Source organism: Lathyrus oleraceus, chromosome 6, assembly GCF_024323335.1.
Source record: "Lathyrus oleraceus cultivar Zhongwan6 chromosome 6, CAAS_Psat_ZW6_1.0, whole genome shotgun sequence".
NCBI lineage: Eukaryota > Viridiplantae > Streptophyta > Magnoliopsida > Fabales > Fabaceae > Lathyrus > Lathyrus oleraceus.
This window is the reverse complement of record NC_066584.1, coordinates 102,995,563-103,016,916: the sequence shown is the minus strand read 5'-3', so window position 1 is coordinate 103,016,916 and position 21,354 is coordinate 102,995,563. Positions and strand designations below refer to the sequence as shown.

Genomic DNA, 21,354 nt, shown 5'->3' with positions numbered 1-21,354 from the left:
CACTGGAATTATGACATATAGTGAATGAATCACTAATGAGAATGTCATATCGATACCAACACAAATGATAAGCAAATCATTAAGGAGTCATTTTAACACAATTATACTGACTATAGTACGCTTTCAAACTAAACCCTGCTTCAATTAGGTCTTTTTAGGGTTGTAACGTGGCCTGGTTCATGGTTTTTAGAAAAAAGGATTTATGGCTCGGAATCTATTCTAACCCACCTACTCTTCGTGATATTCTCCAGTCCTATGTTCAGCTAGTTCGATACAAGCGCTCTTCTTCCAAAAGGGATTTAGGGGTGAAAATGAACCCACGAGGTTTTTAGAGTGGCAACCATGCACCTTCTATTTGGTTTGTAGCCACACGATTTTATTCTTGTTGAGGATTTTCTCATGATTCCTCTTTGTTGATTTGTTTTTTTCTCATTTCCATACTTTTGCTGGATTGACTCTGATTTGCAATCCACAAGGATGCCCTAATTTTTGCCTAAGTCACTTTTTCTCAAGTTTCGATTTAGCGGGCTTTTTGTCTTTTAATTTTTTTTGGTAATAAATCGTGTGACATTCGTTCAATTGATTGAAAGGCTTGTGACTGCCTTATGCCTTTGTGGGTGAGGGATAACCAATATGGACTCATTGTTTCCGACCTCTTTTGAGGAATAAGATATGGTTGATCCTTAAATAGGACACTCCTCTTTTGAAGTTTGAACGCCTGGTCAAACTAACTAACGACTACCCTGCCTTGGTTTAAGATAAAGGGTTCTATATTCAGAAAGAAACTTCTACTCCTTGACTCGAAAGGGGTTAACTAGGGGTTATCTTCCTTATATCTCCGGTGTTTGGGGATTTGAAACAATGCCTTACATCATCAACAAGGTTCTATTCAAAAGCGTACGTGCAGTGATATCGTGTTTTCAATTTCGTCATTCTCCTTTTGATTTCGCTAAGCAAAAGTTTGATATCGATGGAAGATATGAGTGAATACGAATGGATTTATTCAAAACAATGCATATTTATTTCAATGTCATTCTTATTAAAAAACAAACGAGTTTATTACAAGTGAATGTTACAGATGACAACACAAGAAAAATGATTTAACAAACTAATGATTGCAGGAGTGATCAGCCTTATTCCTCCTACAACTTGGGGTCTTGGTCCTGGAAGAAGCTGACGGGATTCTCCCACAGATACAACTTCTTCGGATCTACCATTGCTCTGACTACAACATTGCAGATATACTGGCCTGTGCGGGGTTGTTCGTGACATTTGGAACAGCTGGCGCAAACGATATGCTTTCGAGTCAATCAAGTCTTGGACCTTATGCTTCAAGGCTCTACAGTTCTCGATGGTATGCCCATGTGCTCCATAATGGAATTCACACCTAGCATTGGCATCATATCCTTGAGGGAGAGGTGTTGGAGGAGGTCTCAATTCTCTATATTGCACCAAGGAGTCTCGAAGTAAGTGAGCCAACAATTAACTGTACGACATCGGGATCATGTCTATCTTCCTCTATGGCTTCCTCAGTTTTTGGTGCCCCTGCTGATAAGGATTCTGTCGTTGTGGAGTGATAGGTTGCTGATACTGCCTTGCTGGAGGACCAGTTGGGATAACATATGTTGGTTGCTGGTACGGATTAGGTGATACGGCTGCCACCGGATAGTATGGCATTTGGTAGGCTCCAACTTACCTTTTGGCTATCATGGCAACATTGGCCTTCCCTTCCTTCTTTTTGGGGAATCCAGAATGGGATTTCTTTGCTCCACTGGCTGCAGATGCTGTATCTTGTATCTTACCGATCTTTATGTTGTTCTCAACTCGTTCCCCAACGGTGACCAGGTTTGAGAATCCTGAGGTAGTGCTTCCAATCAGCCTATCAAGGTATGGCCCTTGAAGGGTGTCCATGAACATACCTACCATTTCCTTTTCATGAAGAGGAGGTTGGACCCTGGCAGCTAGATCTCTCCAACATTGAGCGTATTCTTTGAATGATTCGTCTGGGTTCTGAACAAGGCTTTGGAGTTGAGTCTGATTGGGAGCCATGTCTGAATTATACTGATAATGCTTTAGGAAGGCTTCAGCAAGTTCCCTCCAGGTCCGTATATGCGTGCGTTCAAGCTGCATATACCATTCCCGAGAAGCCCCCACTAAGATTGTCCTAGAAAAAGTGCATTAAAAGTTTCTCGTCGTCAGAATAAGCAGCCATCTTTCTATAAAAAGCTCGGATGTGAGTCTTAGGACAGGTGATCCCTTGATACTTTTCAAATTTTGGAACCTTAAACTTCAGAGGAATTTTCACACCTTGCACCAGGCACATATCGGCGGCATCTAACCCAAAGGTATCAGAACCTTCTATTGCCTTTAGTTTGTCCTCCATCATACGGAATCTTTGCTCAAGTTCAGCAGGAGAAGGACCAAAAGCATCATATACTGAATCAGCCCTTGTAGTGAAGAAAACATCCTGATGATCGTCCATCTCAAGTTGAGCTCTCCCATTGATAGTGATGTTGAATGTCTGAGCCGTATTTTGATACACTAGGACTCTCTCGGGAGGTGGTTGGGTTACGACAGGTGTACCAGCTCCTTCTGGGGGATTCACTGGTATTGTCACAACAACAGGGTTGGCAGCGACATCCCTCAGATTAGCCTGACACATTTCCTCTTGTCCTCTAGCCAAAGCTTGTATGGCTTCCACAAGTTGACCCATTTGGGCTTTCATAACGGTCATATCTTCCCTCGTAACAGCTTGATTCTGCTCCCACTGATCCATGAGAAGCTTCTGATTACGGCGCGTGTTATATGAATGTCGGGAAGTCAGCTTGACTGTAGCAGGTTCTGGACAAAGGCCAAACAATAACGAGTCTTCTAGAATAGGTCTGATGAAATGCAATTATGAATGCAACATATTTTTATGTTCTCAAAGGAATGCATATGCTAAATGATATGATGAAATGGCATGCAACATCATGGATCCAAGGGTTCACAGCATCTTGGATAATCTGGTTGTTAGGCTCAAGGTAGGTTGAAGGTTTATTTCCCTGCAAGAAATAACCATGTCCCCTCACAAGGTGAGTACTAAGACTTATGAAGATGCTTAGATTCACGGATCATGAGGCGAAAGTATTGTTGTCGCCACAAGATAACTTGTGAGTTAACAATACCCTCAGGATGATCTCCTCTAAGTGAGGTTTCCCTCAACTTCGAAAGCCATGGGTTGTCTAGGGTCCTCGGAGTCATGGACTCTCCTTGGAAGAATGGTTGTCAGCGCGAACGTGACTCACATGCCAGCAAAACTCCAAAAAAGAATCTATTCCAAGTGGGATGTTTGTGCCTCCCTCTCAAGACAACTACGTCCGATAGGTCAACACAAAGCCCTCTTATCTTATGTATACTCTCTAAGCTTGTGTATTGGGCTTCTCACTCTGTACTACATATCCCACAAGGTCAAAGCAAGATAATATATAACATGAATATATAATAGGAGTGCATAAATAAAGCAAGCAATAACAAAGATAAACATCCAAGGAAAAGGATACATGCAAGCTAGGCTTGACTCGCTTATGGGAACTCCATATTGTCCCCAGCAGAGTCGCCAACTGAAGCGCCGCGAAAAATACAGAGTTGCCACCGGATTTTATTTATTCCAAAGGAAAGGGAAAATAGTGATAAAACCCCAAATGAGAGAAACGGTCTCGCAACCAAGAGCGAATTCAGAAGTCAGTTATGCGAGGGGAAAGTATTAACACCCCTCACATCCATGGTACTCCATGGGAACCACTTGGTCGTATCAAATGCGTATGGATGTTTATTTATCTGTAAGTTGCTTACTATCGGGAATGAGATGGGAGAACAATATGGGGGAGAAGATAAGTTTTAAGTTAGTGTGCTCGCCAAGGATTTGGGCCCTCGTGCCTACGTATCCCCATACGTGTAATAAGGAAGTCAGAGCTTCGTAGTTCGGCTCAAAAATGGCGTATTTGTTTGGTTGTTTTTACTGAATAGTATTGAAGTTCGCGCGCTACTATTCACTTGCTTGTATACTTTGTCATGGGAGCGGAAAGTATTTGATTGTTTGCGGTAAAGTGGATACGCTTGGTTCGCACTCTAGCAGTTAAACATTACTTGCTCGCACATGGAGGCTTAAGCTTCGTTCACGGTAGAATGGAAGTAACGTGTCCTTATTGAAAGGTTTTGAATAGAATGCACTAAGGCAAAATATGATTTGATTTGTTGGGATCGATTTTATGCGTGGAGACAAGCATTAGACCCTTGGCTAGATACAGTCAACGATCCAATAACTCAGGAGTTGAGAGGACAATGTTGTCCTAACCACTCTTTTTCATCCAAAAAAAAATAGATTTGAATTGTGAGAAGAATTTGGCAAGTCTAATCGTTGGAACTTAGAGGGAGACAAGTCTCTAACCCTTGACTAAGTACAGTCAACAATCAAAGTACTTGGAAATCGAGAGGACAATGGAGTCCTAACTATTCTTTTTCTTCCTCATAGCGCCTAGATCTGACTTGTTTGAATTATTAGATGTTTTAAGGGGGAAAGTCAAGTGTCGGGTCCTCAGGCTAGGTACGACCGACAACCCAATTACTTGAATGTTGTGTACAAACACGTACACCCCATTTAGCATTCCAATTTTTTATGAAAATGTTTTGAAAAAGGAACTTAATGTTGAATCAAGTGTTTGAATTTATTATGAAAATAGTGAGTGAAGAATGGAGGTGAGATATAGAATAAGGATGAGAAGAGAATGGAGAAGAGATGATAGGATGAATCATGGAGTGGATGGAGAACGCTTGTCGTTGGATCAAGCATTTGCGTTGCAATGGTGTGAGTTTTATTCGGAAAAGAACTTGACGTTGAATCAAGTACCTTTTGTTTCTTTTGAAATGCTTTGTTTATCGTTTCATATTTTATCTTGTTTTGATTATCATGCATGGTGAATTTACTAGAAAGCAATAAATCTAAGTTATTACATGACTAAGGGGAGGGGGAACATTTAACCCACAATGGGGGGATGGGTCCACACAATACAACATAAGGGAATGAAAAGAAAATACAAGTTACAAACTATTAACTATGTACCATGCCTAAGGCATACAAGTGACATGGCACTTCAACCAATACAAAGCTATTGAATGAAAATGAAATGGTTAGGAACATGGCTAGCTAGGAGTGGGCTTGCATCTCAAAGTCAACATGTGGACACAAAACAACAAACGAGTTAGTATGAATGAGAATGACACAACAATATGTAAGTACATACAATGGTTAGAATCGATTCAAAAGGTAATGAATTAATCAATGAAAAACAATCAAAGATCTATCCTATGATCATGGAAAATGAAAATAAACATACAAAGTATTCATCCCCTAAATTGAAATGGGATTTTCAATTTAATCAAAATGATCATAAACAAAAGGAATCGATTAATTGGACAATTAAAGTGACTATTAATTCTAGAAATTAAATCTACCTAAACGTGAATTAGAATCAAGATTAATCAAACGGGAAATTAGCAATCTAATCAAGAATGACATCTACATGAATATGACAAACGTAATGTGATATACGGATTGGGACGGGAATTAACCTAAAATCTAATCAACATTATAAGCACATTATCCTATCATGAACAAAAATCAACAAAATGGATTACCCAAAAGTTTAACGACAAGCTATGTCAAATCGTGGCAAGACTAATAATGGAGTTGATTCTAAAAATACAGGATCAAAATCAACATAATTAACCTAATTTTCTAATCCAACTAAATCACATTAATACCTAATTAAACCTATTTAAACAAACGATTCTATGTTAACTCCTAATTAACAATAAAACCAAAAAAATACTATTTCCTACCAAGATAAAAAATGATGTAAATTCTAATTAGAAAAACAAAGTTAATCAACAAAAATTAACTACGATTAGTGAATAAATTAAGATGAACTAAGAAATTTAATGGTGGACATGAGTATTGGGCCAGGGGTGAATTTCGAATAGGGGTGAAACAAGCAAAGGCTTGTTTGTTTGGGCCAAAGGCCCAAACCTCACTAAGAACTCGTCCGGGTAAGATCCCTACGAAATCTCCAAGAACTGGTCAGTCAAAATTCTCCGCCGAAATGCCATGAACGGAATGAGGTGCACCTCACTGGAAGTTGACATCGTCCTCCCCACGACTCTAAGCCAGTGCTCATTCAAATCAAAACCTCACTCCGATCTCACGCTCAACATGAACCCTTCCGAACCACACACCCAAATTGAAAACTCAATGGCAACAAGAGCAAAACTACATCTTCCTCATTCAATCTCAAATCGGCACTGAGACAACAAACATGGCGCAAGAAATTCAGAATCGCTTCAATCTTGCGCGAACAACCCAAAATCTAATGAACATGAACGAATTCTGTTTTCTCCCTTCAATTCGAAACCGAAATTGAAGTCGATTGCGTGCAGAATTGAGAGACTTAAGGAATGAATAACGTACCACTCTATCGCGGTAGATCCAAGGGATGCGTTTCGATCCTCTTCTTTGTGCTTATCACGCATCAGTTTGTGACGTTGTTGTTGTTTTAAGATGAAGGATGTTGGTGCTTCTTCTTTGTCCCATGCAACAACGTATTGAGATTGATACGAAGCTTTGTTCGTGTGCGCTTCTTTTCTAGGTACGCTTCTGTTGCTTTTCGCTTTCCCCCGATTTTCTTGCATTTTCTGCTATCTGTCTTATGAGGAGTTGTTGATAATTTCCTTCTGAATGGTTGTAGATTCTTGGTGGTTTTTGAAGGAGGTTGAGCTTTGTGGACGACGAAGTCGGACGATGCAACGGCATAAAGGTAACCACGAATCTTCTTCTTCGATCTTCTCTTCCTCTTCTTTTATTCTTTCGCTGTTATCTTTTCTTCCTTCTATTTCTGAATCCTGTTTTCTGATTTTCTGTTGAAGGGGTCGTTGAAGGTGTGACCGGTGAGGATGGATTGAAGGTTTTTGAATTGAAGATTTGCAGGTTGAAGGTGTAGAAGATCGGTGGAGTTCTGGTGTGTGTTGTTTTTTATTCTGCAGAATGTTGGTGATTTTAGTATCATCAATGTATTTTAGTAGTAATGTGATTTACTATAGGCCGATGCAATTATGCGTTAAAGCTTGGAAACGAGTTAGGGGTAGTGCGGAGTGCATGCTCGTCGAGCCAACGTATAATTGAATGCGAATAATTGAAACAGGGTTCCAAGGGGCGTAGCCCCTGGCGGGGTGCGGGGCAGCGCCCCGTTCGAAATTTTCTTTTGAACAGTTGAATCCTTTCCCAACCGACGTAACCGTTTCTGAACAGTTGCGTCTTTTCGGTTTCTGTTATTGATCTCCTATATAAGGAGTCATTTGGCCTCAGTTTAAAATACATAACGAAACCAAACTTTCTCTCTACATTCCTGAACATTTCTCTTTGCCAGAAACAAATTGTTCTTCAAGAATTATCCCCACAAAGATTTCGTGAACCCAGGCAAGAATAGGGTCGAAATACTTTGTTCGGAAAGTGTACGAACACGATTCTTCAAAGTTATCTAGGATTATCATACCCGATTCTCTAACAAACGAACAAAGTACTTTCTGATAATCATGGCTGGAGGAAGCACCGTCAAGGAGATGACTACAAACTTCAGAAAATTGGACAAGTTTCAAGGACAAGACTTCAGGCGTTGGCAGAAGAAGATGCATTTCATGTTGACAACGTTGAAGGTGGTGCACGTCCTGTCTACACCAATTCCAGAACTGCTGGAGGAAGACACGGTTGAAAATCTGAGACGCATATCAAAATGGGAGAACGACGACTACATATGCAGAGGGCACATTCTTAACGGTATGTCTGATCCCTTATTTGATATTTATCAAAACATAGAATCTGCAAAGGAATTGTGGGATTGTCTCGAATCCAAGTACATGGCAGAGGACTCATCCAGTAAAAAGTTCCTGGTAACCGATTTCAACAATTACAAAATGGTTGAATCGAGGTCTGTCATGGAACAATTGAATGAACTCCTCCGAATCCTTGGACAGCTCACACAACACGGATTGAAGATGGATGAAACAATATCTATCTCAAGCATCATAGACAAGTTGCCTCCTTCGTGGAAGGTTTCAAACACAATTTGAAGCATGGAAAAGACGAACTGTCTTTGATCCAACTTGGAAGTCACTTGCGCATAGAAGAATCTCTAAGAGCGCAGGAGGATGACAAAGGAAAAGGCAAAGAAATTGCTGGACCCTCGGTTAATATGGTCGAAGAGGGTGGTAAGAACGGTAACAACAAAAACAAAGGAAAGAAGCATGCTTTCAAGAACAATAAGGGCAGTTTCGGTGCTAACAAGAAACCGAAACTAGAATGCTGGAAGTGTGGCAAAACAGGCCACTTCAAGAAGGATTGTTGTTCCGGCAAAAAGCATGATAACGCGAATGCAAGTGGTTCAAGAAAGGGGTCTAAGGACCAATCCGAAAACCAAGGATGATGTTATCGCGTGGTGGATTGATTCTGGCGCTACAACACATGTTTGCAAGGATCGTTTCTGGTTCAAGACTCTTGTTCCAGTGGAAGATGGTTATGTCCTCTACATGGGAGATGATCACTTCGCTCCCGTTGAAGGCAAAGGAAACGTGGTGCTAGAATTCAGTTCTGGAAAGACTATTACTTTGTTTAATGTTTTGTATGTTCCTAAACTACGTAAGAATTTAATTTCTGGTCCTGTATTAAATAAGCTTGGATACAAGCAAGTGTGTGAATCCGATAAATATGTTTTATCGAAGTCTGTTATGTTTGTAGGATTTGGATATTATAATAATGGTATGTTTATGATGAATTTGAATGGAGTTCCTAATGATTCTGGTTCTGTATCTATGTCCTCTTTGAATGTTATCAATTCATCGTTATGGCATGCTCGTCTAGGACACGTACATTATAAAAGAATGCATGAAATGTCTAAAGATGATTTAATTCCTGTTTTTGATAAAAATGTAGAAAATTGTAAAACTTGCATGTTAACAAAGATCACTAGGCAACCTTTTAAAAGTATAACAAGGAAATCTGTCATTCTTGAGTTGATACATAGTGATTTATGTGATTTGCATGCTACTCCATCATTAGGACATAAAAAATATTTTGTCACTTTCATAGATGATGCATCTAGATTCTGCTATGTTTATTTGCTGCACACTAAGGACGAATCCTTAGATAAATTCAAAATTTATAAAACTGAAGTTGAAGTGCAACATAATGTATTGATTAAAACATCACGTATAGATAGAGGTGGTGAATATTATGATCCTGTATTTTTCCAATCCGTAGGAATCATTCATGAGACTACGGCACCTCATACACCTCAACAAAATGGTGTGGCTGAAAGGAAAAATAGAGTGCTTAAGGAAATGGTGAATGCCATGTTATCTTACTCTGGTTTGAGTGAAGGGTTTTGGGGAGAAGCTATGTTAACGACTTGCTATTTGTTAAATAGGGTTCCTAATAAAAGGAACAAGACTACCCCATATGAACTTTGGTATAAGAAACGACCCAACTTAACTAGGCATGGCAACATAACCCGTACCCGCGGGTACCAACCCGAACCCGCCCCGAAGTTGACGGGGAAAACCCACTTTGATTGGGTTTGGGTTTGGGTTTGGATTTTCCCCGATTTTAAAATATGGGGACGGGTCGGGTAATGGGGACACTAGTACCCACCCCGAACCCGTCCCCGAACCCGCCCCGTTTATTTCATTATGTACATTATTATTTATTTTTGATAATTTAGAATATTAAATATATGGTCAATGTTTTGATATTTTAATTTTAATTTATTATTTAAAGTATTTGAAATGTATGGATGGAATTTTTTTAGAATGTTTTATTTTATTATTTGAAATGTAATTTTATTTTATAAAAATAAATATTTCTATTAAAAATATTGATTTCACTAAATGAATGGTGGCGGGGCGGGGATACCCGAACCCAACCCGAACCCGTTTGGGACGGGTTTGGGTTTTGATTCTCCATCCCCGTTTGGGTTTGGGGCGGGGAACGGGGATGGTTTGGGGATTCGGGTTTGGGTTTGGGGGAGGTAAAAACCGTCCCCGACCCGCCCCGTTGCCATGCCTAAACTTAACATTTCTACGTGTTTGGGGTTGTAGGTCCGTGGTTAGACTCCCGGACCCAAAAAGGAAAACTTTGGGTGAAAAGGGTGTAGCTTACATCTTTGTTGGATATGCTGAGCACTCCAAGACCTATAGGTTTTATGTTATAGAACCTAATGACTCGATTTCTATTAACACGATTATAGAATTGAGAGATTCCATATTTGATGAGAATTGTTTCTCTTCTATACCTAGACCAAAGGACTCTATACCTAATTCAGATGAATCTCTAAGGGATGATCATTCAAATGATGTGCCAAGTGAGACACTTGAACCCCGTAGGAGCAAAAGAGCTAGAAAATCTAGATCTTATGGATCTGATTTTCAACTATATTTAGTTGAGGGATCAAAGGATCAGATTGACACTTAATACTATTATTGCTATAGTATAGAGGAGGATCCAAGAACGTATGATGAAGCTGTGAAATCTCGAGATTCTGCTTTTTGGAAGGAAGCAATTGACGAAGAGATTGGTTCTATCATGGAAAATAATACTTGGGTATTATCTGATTTACCACCAGGTTGCAAACCATTGGGTTGCAAATGGGTCTTCAAAAAGAAGATGAAAGTCGATGGTACAATTGACAAGTTTAAAGCTAGATTAGTTATCCAAGGCTTCAGACAAAAGGAAGGGATTGATTATTTTGACACCTATGCTCCTGTTGCCCGTATCACTACTATTAGATTGTTGATTGCCTTGGCGGCTATTCATAATCTAGTGATTCATCAAATGGATGTCAAAACAGCATTTCTGAATGGTGATTTGGAGGAAGAAGTGTATATGAAGCAACCTGAAGGATTTGTAATGCCTGGTAATGAGCATAAAGTGTGTAAGCTAGTTAAGTCATTGTATGGGCTGAAATAAGCTCCGAAGCAGTGGCATCAAAAGTTTGATGAGGTTGTTTTGTCTAATGGTTTCATTCTAAACCAAGCTGACAAATGTATATATAGCAAATTTGATACTTCCGGTAAAGGAGTTTTCATTTGTTTATATGTTGATGACATGTTGATCTTTGGCACCGACCAAAATCAAGTTGATAAAACGAAGAATTTCTTGTCATCAAAGTTCTCCATGAAGGATATGGGAGAAGCGGACGTTATTCTTGGTATTAAGATTAAACGAGAGAATAAGGGGATTGTAATTACGCAATCTCATTACATTGAGAAAATACTCAAGAAGTTCAATCATGAAAGTTGTTCTCCAGTAAGTACTCCCATGGATCCGGGAGAAAAGCTTATGCCAAATACAGGTAAACCTGTGGATCAACTCGAATATTCAAAAGCTATAGGCTCTTTGATGTATGTTATGATTAGCACTAGATCGGATATTGCTTATGCGGTTGGAAAGTTGAGCAGATTTACTAGTAATCCTAGTAGACATCATTGACATGCGATAACTAGGGTATTCAAGTACTTGAAGGGTACAATGAATTATGGATTGTCATATATGGGATTTCCTTCGGTGTTAGAGGGTTATTCGGATGCTAGTTGGATAAATAATGCTGAAGATTCATCCTCTACAAGTGGATGGGTGTTCTTGCTTGGGGGAGGTGCCATCTCATGGGCTTCCAAGAAGCAAACATGTATAACTGGTTCCACAATGGAATCTGAGTTTGTAGCATTAGCTGCTCCTGGTAAAGAAGCGGAATGGCTAAGGAATTTGGTATATGAGATTCCGATATGGCCTAAACTGATATCACCAATTTCTATCCGTTGTGATAGTACTGCCACATTGGCTAAAGCTTATAGTCAAATATACAATGGAAAGTCTAGACACACTACGCCAAAAATGACTTTTAACAGCGCATCTTAGACAGCGCTTTTAAAAGAAAGCGCTGTCTAAGGTTAAAATTAAAATAAAACACGGAAAATGTTCCAAAAAAATAATGAAAGCGCTGTCTAAGGGGGGGTCTTAGACAGTGCTTTCTAAAAGCGCTGTCTAAGAACCCCCCTTAGACAGCGCTTTTAGAAAGCGCTTTTAAATATAGACCTTAGTCAGCGCTTTTGATAAAGCGCTGTCTAAAGTATTTAAATTTAAAAAAAAATTAAAACCAAAAGCGCTGTCTAAGGGGGGGTTTAGAAAGCGCTTTTGGAAAGCGCTGTCTAAGGCATACCTTAGAAAGCGCTTTCCACAAAAGCGCTGTCTAAGGTCTAATTAAAATAAAATTTCAGACTCCATTTCAATTTTTGTTCTCTGTTCTTTTGTTTTCCCTCCTGCGAACGTTGAAACCCTATCAGCGAAAACCATAACAGCGAACACGAATACACTTCCATTTTTCGGTTTCAATCATTGAACGTGTTTGAAGAATCGTACGTGTCTCGACATTTGGGTGTTGACTTCGTTTTTCCACGGCATACCATCCGCACTACCTTTTATACCCTCAAACCCTAATTTCAATACATTTACGGCGCTGCAGAATTCTCTTCACTCTCCCGTCGTCTCCGTTCTCGTTTCATTCCATTTCCGGTAACAGTTCTCGGTTTCGATTATGCTTCTGTTTTTGTTATTCAACTATCGTTTTTCTCAGATCTTGATTCGCATTCTCTCGTGAATTTTTTTGATTTGTAGTGTGAAAATGTCGCTTGGAGAAACTGCTTGCTCATACGCACTTCTCATCCTCGAAGATGATAAAATTGCCGTCACTGTATCCTTCTTTATTATCTTAGTTTTCTGTTAATTCTAGCTAGTGTTTATAGTTCAATTTACGCAATTAGGTTTTTTGAAATCAATTAGTGTTGTTGAATTCATGTTATTTTTAAATGGATTTACTCAATTAGGGTTTTTCAAGAGGTTTGATTTGGTTTTTTATTTTGTTTGATTTTGAATACGATGTGTTGCACCTTGACTTGCTGTAAATAGGCTGACAATATCACCACTTTGTTGAAAAGTGCTAAGGTTGATGTCGAATCATACTGGCCCAGTCTATTTGTTAAACTTGCTGAGAAGAAAAATATTAAGGATTTGATTGCTAGTGCTGCTGGTAGTGGAGCCCCAGGAGCTGTTGCCGCTGCCCCAGTTGCTGCTGCCGGTGGTGCAGCTGCCGCTGCTCCCGTGGTCGAGGAGAAAAAGGTAGCTTATTTGTGAAAACCATGTGATATATTTTTGGCAATTAGTTTTTCTAATTTAGTTTTAAACTAATTGAGTTGTTGTTTCAATTTTACAGGAGGAACCCAAAGAAGAGAGCGATGATGACATGGGATTTAGCTTGCTTGATTAGGTTCTGTTTTAATATAATTCAGTCAATTTTTGCTGTGGTACCTTTAGCTATCTGAATATTTTCTACAAATTTTTAGTTTTGTTATCACTTGTGTCCATTTGAGGATTTGGCAAGTAAATTTACATTATTCTGTCTTCTTTTCACTGTTTTGTTTGAATGTTTCACTGATATTAAATCATAGATTTTGTCTGTTATTTAAGTATATTTGTTGAGGTTGAAGGTTTATAAAACCTAATACTCTTTGATTAACCCAGTTGTGTACTTATCCTCTCCGCTGGTTTGTTTTGTTACATAGTAATGAGGTTGAAGGTTTATAAAACCTAATACTAACACTAATATATAAAATTTAGATACGGTTAATAATTAATTTGTGGGAATTGATATTCCCAAGATTGTGTGTAAAGCTTGAATGTAATGGCAAATGCTAATGATTGGTGAGAAACAATAAATAGATTACATATTTTCCTTGGTTATGTTAAATAGACTCCCACAAAATCCAAATCAAAAGATAATGCGATTCCACGGCATACCGAGTCCACGGTTTCAAGAAAAGAGGTAATATACAATTATATGACATATATTCATGGAAGTTGTTACATTCTTAATTTGATCTAACTATTTATATGACATGTAGCTTCAAGAAAATGAGGTTAGCAATGCCTCCGCACAACAAAAAAAGGAGGTTAGCAACGCCTCCGCACGGGTAAAAAGTTCTGGTGCTAAGAAGACCGTAGCTAGGAAAAAACCTACCACCAAGTATAGGTCGTGCCTCAGGACATCTCTAGAGATGACCGATATACCGATTCTTAGCACCCGCGACCGTCAACTTAGGTTTAATCTTAAGTAGACCGGATACCGTGACGGAGTACGTTCTTCGGATCCTCATGGACAATAAAGATGCGGAGAAGTTGTTTTTTATACCGTTTAATACCGGGTTAGCATTTCATTCTAAATTCATCTATTATAATTATTTTCCAAGTTACCATCTAACATTTGCCTAATCATTACAGTGGACATTGGTTGTTGCTCGCAATCAATCCTATCCGAGAAATTGTGTATTATCTTGACTCGTTAGGAAATGATTGGACAACATACCCGGATATGAAGGTCCTAATTGACACGTAAGTGAGAATGTTCAAATTTTTTCTTAGTTTATGTGAATTGTTCTAATTGCTTCATTTTTATTTTATTAGCGTCCTACAAGCTTTTCGGGCCCAACGAGATATCCAAACCTCAAGGAGGGGCGCCAACTCCATTACATGGATTAAAGTGGCGGTATATTTTTAATTACCATATTTTTTATTATATTAGTGATGACACTTGATAAAACTTAGGATTTATAATCCATATTTTTTTTTCATATGTAGTGTCCTCAACAACGTAATCAAATAGATTGCGGGTATTTCATGTTGAGGTTTATGCGAGATACTCTTGCTTTGGGCCGATTAAAGATTCCCACCGATGTATGTATTTCTAACTTATGAGTTATTTTTATATTTACACATATCTCATATAATTAAATAGTTGGAATTAATTCAAAATATGTTATATTATTATGTAGTACTTTGAGGAATTCAAGTGTGCATTTTATACAAAGGATCAAGTGGACGAAATCAAAGAGGAGTGGTGTCAATTCATGATAGAGCTCAATGTTTGTTCATAAATTTGTGTAATTAATGTGTACATTTGTAGTATATGTAATGACTTGTAAATGTGTACATAAATTTGTATATATTTTGATACATTTAAGGCAAAATTGGTTTGAATTGGTATATATATATATTTGTTAGCCAAAAATTGGTAGAAAAAAGGCCAAAATGGCATATATAAAATGTGATAATTGTCTGTCAAAATCTGGTTGAAAACAGGTAGAAATTCTGGTTTATAAACCTGGAAAAAATGTGGTTTAAAACAAAAGCTTCAAAAATTTTCGTATACCTTAGACAGCGCTTTTGTAAAAAGCGCTGTCTAAGGTATACCTAAAAAAATTAAAATAGGAGGGTCTTAGAAAGCGCTTTTGGCCAAAGCGCTGTCTAAGGGGGTGGGGCTTAGACAGCGCTTTTCAAAAGCGCTGTCTAAGGTATACCTAAAAAATTTAAAATAAGAGGGTCTTATAAAGCGCTTTTGGCCAAAGCGCTGTCTAAGGGGGGGGGGGCTTAGACAGCGCTTTTAAGATTTAAAAAAGCGCTGTCTAAACCTTTAGCAGCGGAGGTTTAGACAGCGCTTTAAAGCGCTGTCTAAGGCTAAAAAAAGTGCTGTCTAAGGTCTTGTTTGTTGTAGTGACATTTGGGTGTTAGACATAGTATGATTAGGGAATTAATCATGAATGGGGTGATATCTATTGAGTTTGTTCGGTCGCAACAAAACTTAGCTGACCACTTGACGAAGGGGTTAGCTAGAGACTTAGTGAAGAAGTCGGTAATTGGGATGGGATTAAAGTCCATTTAAATCTATTAGCTATGGTATACCCAATTCCCTTCTAATACAACATTAGAAGCAGAATTCAATGTGGAAAGATCATAGTTAGAGATTGAAGCAATTGTGTTTATCTTCCCAAGGTATGTGCTCAGACCTCCAAGTGATGGCTAGGTTGAATTATATCTTCTTAATGGTTCTTTTGGAAAATTGCAAATGCAGGTGCAAGATTAAAAGAATCACCTATGTGAGCATGAAGTTTTGTCGCTTCAAGAAGCTTGGACTTGGCTTCCTATATGCTTATTAATGGATAAGGACACATGGCTTGTAAAGTGTCAAGTATGAATAGTAGAGTATTGTAAGAAACATATGTGTACTATATCTTCAGACACTCAAATGGATTGACGGGTTCAATCGCTATGACACCCCGATTTTTGAGTATTTGGAATGTGTATTTGTACTAAGATGAAAATTCAACCGCAAGACATTTTCATTTATGCATTTGTTTGATCGTTATACCTGTGTGTTATACCCTTGTATATATTATTGTGTATACTGAGTAGTCAAGGATTACACTAAAATGGGGGGGATTTATTGGTGATTTTAGTATCATCAATGTATTTTAGTAGTAATGTAATTTACTATAGGCCGATGCAATTATGCGTTAAAGCTTGGAAACGAGTTAGGGGTAGTGCGAAGTGCACGCTCGTCGAGCCAACGTATAATTGAATGCGAATAATTGAAACGGGGTTCCAAGGGGTGAAGCCCCTGGCGGGGTGCGGGGCAGCGCCCCGTTCGAAATTTTCTTTTGAACAGTTGAATCCTTTCCCAACCGACGTAACCGTTTCTGAACAGTTGCGTCTTTTCGGTTTCTGTTATTGATCTCCTATATAAGGAGTCATTTGGCCTCAGTTTAAAATACATAACGAAACCAAACTTTCTCTCTATATTCCTGAACATTTCTCTTTGGCAGAAACAAATTGTTCTTCAAGAATTATCCCCACAAAGATTTCGTGAACTCAGGCAAGAATAGGGTCGAAATACTTTGTTCGGAAAGTGTACGAACACGATTCTTCGAAGTTATCCAGGATTATCATACCCGATTCTCTAACACAGAGTTGAGGAAGAGGTTAGAGATGATGGTGGTCTGAAGATGATGCAGTGAGGCTTGTGAAGAAGTGGTAAGGGTGAAGGTGACGTTGGTTGAAGGTTAGGTTGAAGAAGAAGTGATGGAGGATGGTGCCAGAAGAAGTTATGGAGGCTGAGATTTTTCGTTAGCAGAAGATGATGGAGGTCCTTCCGAGGAAAATTCAGTTAGAAGGTTTTAAGAGGATGGTTGAAGGATGGAATTGGGATGGCGAAAATTTGTTATGAGTTGTCGACAGTTGGCATTTTCGGTTATCGATCTGTTAAGTTTGTTGTGGAGTCGGTTAGTGATTCCATTAAGTTTTATTTGAAGTTTGGTTTTCTTGAGATAGTTGGTTCTCTGTTAGAGTTGGGGAAGGGTGGGAATTTATGTTAGAAGTGGTGGTTCAGATTGAAGTTGGTGGTTAGTTGGTTCTGCTATGGTTCTGTGGGCGAAATTGGAAAAAAATGCTTATTATTTTATGTCGGTTTGGAATGGCTCTTGAGGGAGTTATGATGTTGATTATTTTTTTGTGTTTCATTTGCACAGGTTGTCGAAGCTTCAGACGGTTCAAATGAGCTCTCTCAACTGGCTCCGCCATGGTTGGTTGATGCGGGTTTGTTAGAATTCTTCTTGCAAGTTTTAAGGATCGAAGTGTTGAAGATAGTTATGTAGGTATTGGTTGCCGGTTCGGTTATGTTAGCTATTGTTATGTAACAATCTATGTGCTTGAGCCTTCTATTATCAGAATTCGCCTTATGCCGCTGAAAACTGCAGGGTTTTGTTAGACTTGGCGGTTAGCTCGTAATGTTGTCGGAACTTGAAATATTAAGTGAGTCCATTGTGGAGTTTTCCAAATCAAAGATATCATAACAGAAATGCAATATGGAATTGGAAGCCTCCCATTATAGAACAAAGGAGGGTGCTTTCAAGGTTGTTGGCCTAATATCTCCGCGACACCATCAGGAGGAAGTCTTGGGCTTTGAATATTTTCTAGAGTGGAATTCTTGGAATTTCTTTTATTCACGTTGCAAATTGGTTGAAATTCTGAAATGTATTGGAAACATGGTTTATGGAAATGGATAGTTAATGGGTCTATGATGTATGTAGGCATTGAATTGGTTTATGTAAGTTAAATATGGACTGAAATGAAAAAGGGAATTAATTTAATGTATTATGTATGAGATTTATATATTTGGAAATTAGATTAATGGTAATTGAATGGTTTGATGGCTTATGTTTTTAGAATGGGAATTGAGATGAAAATGGTTATTTATGTAAATTGAATGCAAAGCTTGAATAGCTATATAGTCATGAATGTGGTTGAAATGTGATTATGAATGGTTTTAGAAACATGATGATTAAAAATGGACTAAAAAATATGAAAATGATTAAGAAATGGTTTTTGGTTAGAAGGTTGACTTTGGTCAACTGATTGACCAAAAAGTCAATAGTTGACTAAAAGTCAACTTAGGTAAAAATGTTTGTTTTCTTGTGGAATGAATGTGGATATGACTGAAAAGCCCAATGTTCTTAAACCAAATAAAACATGCCAAGTTTCAAAGTTCGAAATCCGATCAATCCAAGCTGAACAATGATACTTAACCAAGCAAAAAATTGTAACACCTCGAATGAATCCTACCCAATGAATCGTAAACAAACAACTAGATCATTTAATGAACCAAACGATATAATCATGTCCATCACATGAACCATAACCTGGAGACTTAACCTTCGATGCCTGGTGTGATAAAGCCCTTGAATCCATGATTTTAAGCTTTTCAAATGAAAGTGGAATGTACTATGATATTATGAATATGTAGATGAGGCGAATGCTTATCAGGAGATGCGAATGCTTAGGGTTAGTGACCTAGACGAACTTGTGAAAGGTAGGGTGAATTTTGGGGTATGACAATATGAATCAGATATTTCAACCTTACATGGACCAGTTCGTGGTGATCTTTATTGATGACATTCTTATTTATTCTCGTACTCCCCAAGAGCACGGAGAACACCTAAGGATTATCCTGTCAGTACTGCAAGAGAAGCAACTTTTTGCCAAGTTAAGTAAGTGTGAGTTTTGGATGAACGAAGTGAAGTTTCTTGGTAATATAATATCACAAGGAGGAGTATCAGTGGATCCATCTAAAGTCGAAGTAGTTATTAATTGGGAAATACCGAAGAATGCTTCCGAAGTCAGAAGTTTCTTGGGTTTGGCAGGTTACTATCGAAGGTTTATAAAGGGGTTTTCGCAGATAGCCTTACCAATGACTAGACTTACCCGAAAGGAAATTTCTTTTAAATGGGATTCAAAGTGTGACCAAAGTTTCATGAGTTTGAAGGAAAAGCTAGCAATTGCTCCTATTTTAATCATCCCTGACCCTAGTAAGTCTTATGAAGTATTTTGTGATGCCTCTAAGTAAGGATTAGGAGGGGTGTTAATGCAGAGTGGTCAGGTTGTAGCTTATGCCTCTCGTCAGTTGAAGCCTCATGAAGAGAACTATCCGACTCATGATCTTGAACTAGCTGCTGTTGTTTTTACATTGAAGGTGTGGCGGCATTACTTGTATGAAGTGCGTTTTGAGATGTTTAGCGATCACAAGAGTTTGAAATACTTATTTGACCAGAAAGAGTTAAACATGAGATAGAGGAGATGGATGGAGTATTTGAAGGACTTTGATTTTGAGCTTAAGTATCACCCAGGGAAAGCGAATAAGGTTGCAGATGCCTTAAGTCAGAAAGAGATGCATAAAGTTGAGTTGATGATGTTAGAATACGCATTGTTTTCTGAGATCTTAATCTTCAGTTTAGTTGGACGTGGGATGGTGTGATAATGGGAAATTTGAATGTAACTTCTAACCTAAGGAAAGAAATCGGACAAGGACAAATGATAGATGAGAAGTTGCAAGAGATGTCGACTCAACCAGGTTTCGCTCAGTCACCAGATGGAGTTATTCCATTTAATCAAAGGTTTTGTGTTCCGGATGATGCCGAGCTGAAAAGATTTTTTTTGGAGGAAGCTCACAAGGGGGCGTTTACCATACACCCAGGTTCATCGAAGATGTATCAAGACTTGAAGAGGGACTACTGGTGTGTTGGTGTAAGCCCTAGAGGCCAATACTTTTGGTACTTGTATCGAATTATTTATTAATAATAAAAGGCTTTTTCTTTATTAGGTTTGTTTAATAAAGTCCCTAGAATAGATAGTCCGTTTAATGTATCAAGTGTGACTTAATCGTGAGATCACATTAAACTTAAGGACACTATTCTTAAAGTATCCGTAGTCGAGCTTTATTGTGAAGTGGGATAACATTAAAGCATTAAGACTATTATGTATATAGACTGATGATCACATCTCATGGATCATGGATAAGGAGTTATCAAGTCTTAAACATATGTATGAATATTAAGAGTAATATTTATACTGGATTGACCCGCTATGAGAATACTATATAGAATGTTATGCAAAGTGTCATAAGTTATTCTCATGGTGATAATAGTGTATACCACCCTTCGACCTGAAACCACTATGGACCCTAGATGTAGAGTCGAGTGCCTTATTGCTGATCAAACATTGTCCGTAACTGGATGACCATAAAGACAGTTGATGGGTACTCCATGAAGCATGCTAAGGGACATGAGTGACCTAGATGGAATTTTCCCATCCTGCGTAACAGGATAAATGTCAATGGGCCCAATATTGAACTGGACAAGGATGACACGGTCTATGCCTTGTGGTCAATATAGACATAAGGGCAAAAGGGTAATTATTGTAGCACCTCAAATTTGCACCCCCAATTCATGCATTCATTTCATTTTTAGGTCATAAACATTACATTAACATTACATTAACATTGCATATTGCATTGCATCTTGGCAACTAGAAATGGCACCTAGAGAATTCACCAGTGCAAGAGACCAAGCATTTCCTTGAGATGGAGGCCACATGAGTATTCTAGAGAGCTTACATGAATCAAGGTTCATTTTTAAGTAACTTGACAAAGTGTTAGAGGCTCAAAGTCATCAGTGCATTGCCAAGTCATCTAGGGCCCATAAAAGTCAACTGAAAGTCAACTGAGGGCTATGAGGTAGAGAAATGGTTTGAGACACTTCATTCATGTCCAAAAGAGGTTTATTCATCATGTCAAACATCTACCTTGAAGATTTTGAAGTCAGATCAAAAGTTTCCAAAAATGGAAAGTGACCTGTAATTTCAAGTTTCCAAAAATGGCAAGTTTTTGGACCAACTTCAACTTGACTTTCCAACATCAAAGAAGCTTCAAATGAAATTTTGGTCAACATGAAAGTTGAAGATCTTTCTCTCCCATTTCCAAAAAGTCCAAGATCATGAGCATCTGATGAATGGTTAAGGAGTTATGATCCAATGATTGCAAAGTGTGCTTGAAACTT

General features: G+C 38.4%; 2 protein-coding genes across 2 annotated transcripts; one reads left to right on the top strand and one right to left on the bottom strand.

Annotated features, from left to right (window-relative positions):
• Nucleotides 1-2,164: 2,164 nt before the first annotated feature.
• LOC127094224 (uncharacterized) lies at nt 2,165-2,776 on the bottom strand. The gene has a single exon (XM_051033083.1). The coding sequence runs from the start codon at nt 2,774-2,776 to the stop codon at nt 2,165-2,167; it is 612 nt and encodes a 203-aa protein (XP_050889040.1).
• Nucleotides 2,777-12,582: 9,806 nt separating this feature from the next.
• LOC127092384 (60S acidic ribosomal protein P1) lies at nt 12,583-13,540 on the top strand. Its single transcript, XM_051031245.1, has 4 exons — nt 12,583-12,652; nt 12,755-12,830; nt 13,046-13,255; nt 13,350-13,540. Exons 2-4 carry the CDS (start codon nt 12,762-12,764, stop codon nt 13,401-13,403), a joined length of 333 nt encoding a protein of 110 aa, XP_050887202.1. The 5' UTR covers nt 12,583-12,652; nt 12,755-12,761; the 3' UTR covers nt 13,404-13,540.
• The last annotated feature ends 7,814 nt before the right edge of the window (nt 13,541-21,354 follow it).

Coding starts and splice junctions, on each gene's coding strand:
- LOC127092384 (XM_051031245.1), top strand. CDS start 12,762: ATGTCGCTTGGAGAAACTGCTTGCTCATACGCACTTCTCATCCTCGAA. Junction 12,831..13,045: donor ATGATAAAATTGCCGTCACT/GTATCCTTCTTT, acceptor TGCTGTAAATAG/GCTGACAATATCACCACTTT. Junction 13,256..13,349: donor CCGTGGTCGAGGAGAAAAAG/GTAGCTTATTTG, acceptor TCAATTTTACAG/GAGGAACCCAAAGAAGAGAG.
- LOC127094224 (XM_051033083.1), bottom strand. CDS start 2,776: ATGGATCAGTGGGAGCAGAATCAAGCTGTTACGAGGGAAGATATGACC.